The sequence below is a fragment of the Nicotiana attenuata genome, unplaced genomic scaffold, assembly GCF_001879085.1.
Source record: "Nicotiana attenuata strain UT unplaced genomic scaffold, NIATTr2, whole genome shotgun sequence".
NCBI classification, from domain to species: Eukaryota; Viridiplantae; Streptophyta; class Magnoliopsida; order Solanales; family Solanaceae; genus Nicotiana; species Nicotiana attenuata.
In genome coordinates, this window is record NW_017670325.1 from 410,759 (window position 1) to 413,971 (window position 3,213).

The 3,213-nt window shown below is 31.0% G+C and overlaps 1 protein-coding gene across 1 annotated transcript; it reads right to left on the reverse strand.

Annotated features, from left to right (window-relative positions):
• Positions 1–620: 620 nt before the first annotated feature.
• LOC109237883 lies at positions 621–2,923 on the reverse strand. The gene is made up of 2 exons (XM_019404275.1): positions 2,346–2,923; positions 621–1,433 (listed from the first exon to the last, which is right to left on the reverse strand). The coding sequence occupies exons 1-2, from the start codon at positions 2,761–2,763 to the stop codon at positions 922–924; spliced, it is 930 nt and encodes a 309-aa protein (XP_019259820.1). The 5' UTR covers positions 2,764–2,923; the 3' UTR covers positions 621–921.
• Positions 2,924–3,213: the final 290 nt, after the last annotated feature.

Consider the following 3,213-nt stretch of genomic DNA (forward strand, 5'->3'; position numbering starts at 1 on the left):
ATTTCACCAACGAACAACAAAATCACCATATATATACCTTATTTCTAAAAAGAATAAAACTTTCGGCACTTTAGACTGAAAGTTCTAAAACCAGAATATCCAGAGAATGTAATTATACAGTTAAGCAAGATGCTTCCTCCCTCGGTCTTGAACTATTTTATAAATCAACGTATACTAATATTATATTAAGCCTTATTAATATTATATTAATAGACTTATCTATTAGCGTGACCTAATATTTAAGCAAATTCAGAGGGAAAAATTGATTCTCATGATTAATTCATACACATATGTATTTCGCATGCTTTATAGTTTATGATAGTAGTAAATGATATGCTCAAATGAAAAAGATTTAAAAGATTAATTTGTTTTTTGTCGGCTCAATAATACAATCATACCTCCCTATAACAACATTTCTATATAACAACCATTCACTATAAATGCCAAGTTCTTCTTGGATTCAATTTTTATGTTACGTTATAAAATATTTCCTCTATAACAACAAATTACTGTAGCAGCCAAAAAGTATAGGAACAAACGAATCTGTTATAAATAAATTTGACCGTATATATGTTCATCTTGGAAGCTAAATATAAGAGTCACAAATAGATACATGCATAATATTTTTGAATATTCTCCATTACTTGATCGATCATAAGTACATAACATATATACAAATTGCTTTGCAGCATACTAATTACTTACTAGAGAGGGATTAAAAAAATGAGATCAAGAATTAAAACCCTCGACCAACTTGGAGAACTATATTACTCGTATTTTTTTCTCCACTAAAACAACATTGCAACTTTCCTAACTAATTACAAAATAGAAAAAATAGCAAACTAAAGCGAACTTAATTACTACACAAGAATGGCTTTCTAATTATAACAAATGAAACAAAACTTACATTCTTCATAAATATCATCCATTCAAAGCTGCAGCCAAATTTCCCATTTTAATGCCCTTATTAGAACCAATAATATTCTCTCTGCAATAGAAAGAAATTGTTGGCATTGGCACAAATCCAACAGCTCTCTTCTTTGAATAATTAGAAGAATAATCAAAACTATTCTTCTGATAATTATCATCTGATTTAAACTCATTAATTGTTCTCTTATAAGATTCAAACCATTTAGCTTGCATATAAGCAAGTCTTCTCCATGGCGGAACATAAATATCCATTTTTTTCATAGATTTCTTCATAGCTCTACTCATTATTTTCACTATTTGCTTCAATTCTTCTATTTTCCCCACAAATATTTGAGGATAAATTTCGAGTAATGAGGTGTAACAAGCCGTTGGTCGAGCTATTTCGAATTCTTCGGCTAATGAAACCTCGATTATGTAGCGATTATTAGCCATATTAATGTCGATATACTCGTAACTTCCTGATGTACGATTTCCATATTTTTCCCACTTTGATTTGCACAGACCTGTAAGATTGAATTACAAGAAAACAATTACTATAAGATAAAGATTTAATTTATATACAAGAATTACAAGAAAACAATTACTATAAGAGAACAATTGACTAATTTTTACGTTATTTCTTTTTAATATGTTATAATAGATAACCTCTATTTTTCATGTCACCAACTCCACTTATTACTACAACAACAACAATAACAACAACTCAGTAAAATTCCACATGTGAGAGGTCTGGGGAAGACAGTGTGTACACAGATCTTACCCCTACCCCGATGGAGTAGAGAGTCTGTTTCCGATAGACCATCGGCTCAAAAAACGAACAAGACAAAAAAAGACAATATATGAATACCATCAACAGAAATCATAGCAACCAAGTAAAATCCCACAGGTGAGGGGTCTGGGGAAGGTAGTGTGTACATTGACCTTACCCCTACCCCGATAGAATAGAGAGGTTGTTTCCAATAGACCCTTGACTCAAGAAAACTAACGAGACAAAAAGAGACAATATATCAGTACATCAACATAAACCATAGCAAGTCGACTTATTATAAACATAAATAATTATACATGCAATTATCTTTGCTATTGCATTTTAACTTGTTTTAGTATGTATTTGCCTTATTTTTCAGGTCATTAATATTGTGCAAAAAAGTTGTTCCCTCTGCTTCAATTATCGAGAGTCAATTTGACTAAACTTTGAAGCTAAATTAAATTAGTTTAATTTAGTATTTTAAAATTAAAATTTAAATATTCAAAAACTACACAAAAAATATTATAAGTTGCAATTTATCTCATGTCAATATGATAACAAAATATATTTTAAATTATTAGTTAAACTTCACACAGTTTGACTATATCGATAAATAAAAAGTGTCATTTATATTTTATATTATTTTTTAAATAGAAAAAGTGCTTACCAGCATCAAAGCCTCGATCACGCAATCGAGTCATCAACCGCCGTTTAAACTCCGGCGAACTCCGGTCATTCTCTTCAAGCAATACATTTTCCACAGCAGCACTAATACTTCTCTTCAAATCATCACTTGAATTTTCTTCAATACCTAACAAATTCCTCAAATTTTCCTTAATTTCCAACTCATCAAAACAGTTCTCACCATTTCCATTAATCTCTTCTAATTTCTCATTCTCATCATTATTAATTATCTCTTCTTCTCCTCTTTCTAAAAACGAATTCACGAGTCCCGATAAATCCGTCAAGCTCGCCGCCGCCGCCGGAGAGTATTCGCTGCCGCTGCTTTCGCAGAGCCTCGCTTTCGCCACCTCATCAAACGCCGCCGCTACTCTCTTAAACTTCACCGGTACGAATCTCGCCATTTTTTTCTAATCAAATACTTTTTTTTTTCACTCAAATGATTGAATTTAAAGACGAAATCAAATATTTATGATGATTCAGTTATGTCGCTATTATGGAGAAAAAATGTTCACAGAGAAGAAACCACTAACCATTAATGGAGTTTTTCGAAAGTAAAGATGATGACATTTTGTTGATTATGAATCGTGTGTGTGTATATATATATATATATATAAGTAATTTAGTTACGATAAGTATAATTTTTGGGTTCTGTGTAGTATTCGAATAGATTCGTATTTTTACGGTAATTTGGGTTAAAGTGTATCATTCAATGTATGTAGACATGATATAAGAGTAAGTTCGTTTGTTTAGCTAAATGATCATTTCAGGGATAATCCAATAATAAGGTAAAAAGAGTTGGGGGTATTATTATTTAGCTCGCGTCAGAAACTATTTACATTTGGTAGCGATAA

What these genes read in the sequence shown, in the direction of transcription:
- LOC109237883 (XM_019404275.1), bottom strand. Translation starts at nt 2,763, where the DNA reads ATGGCGAGATTCGTACCGGTGAAGTTTAAGAGAGTAGCGGCGGCGTTT. An exon ending in TGATCGAGGCTTTGATGCTG is followed by an intron (nt 1,434 to 2,345) that starts GTAAGCACTTTT and finishes TCAATCTTACAG; the next exon opens with GTCTGTGCAAATCAAAGTGG.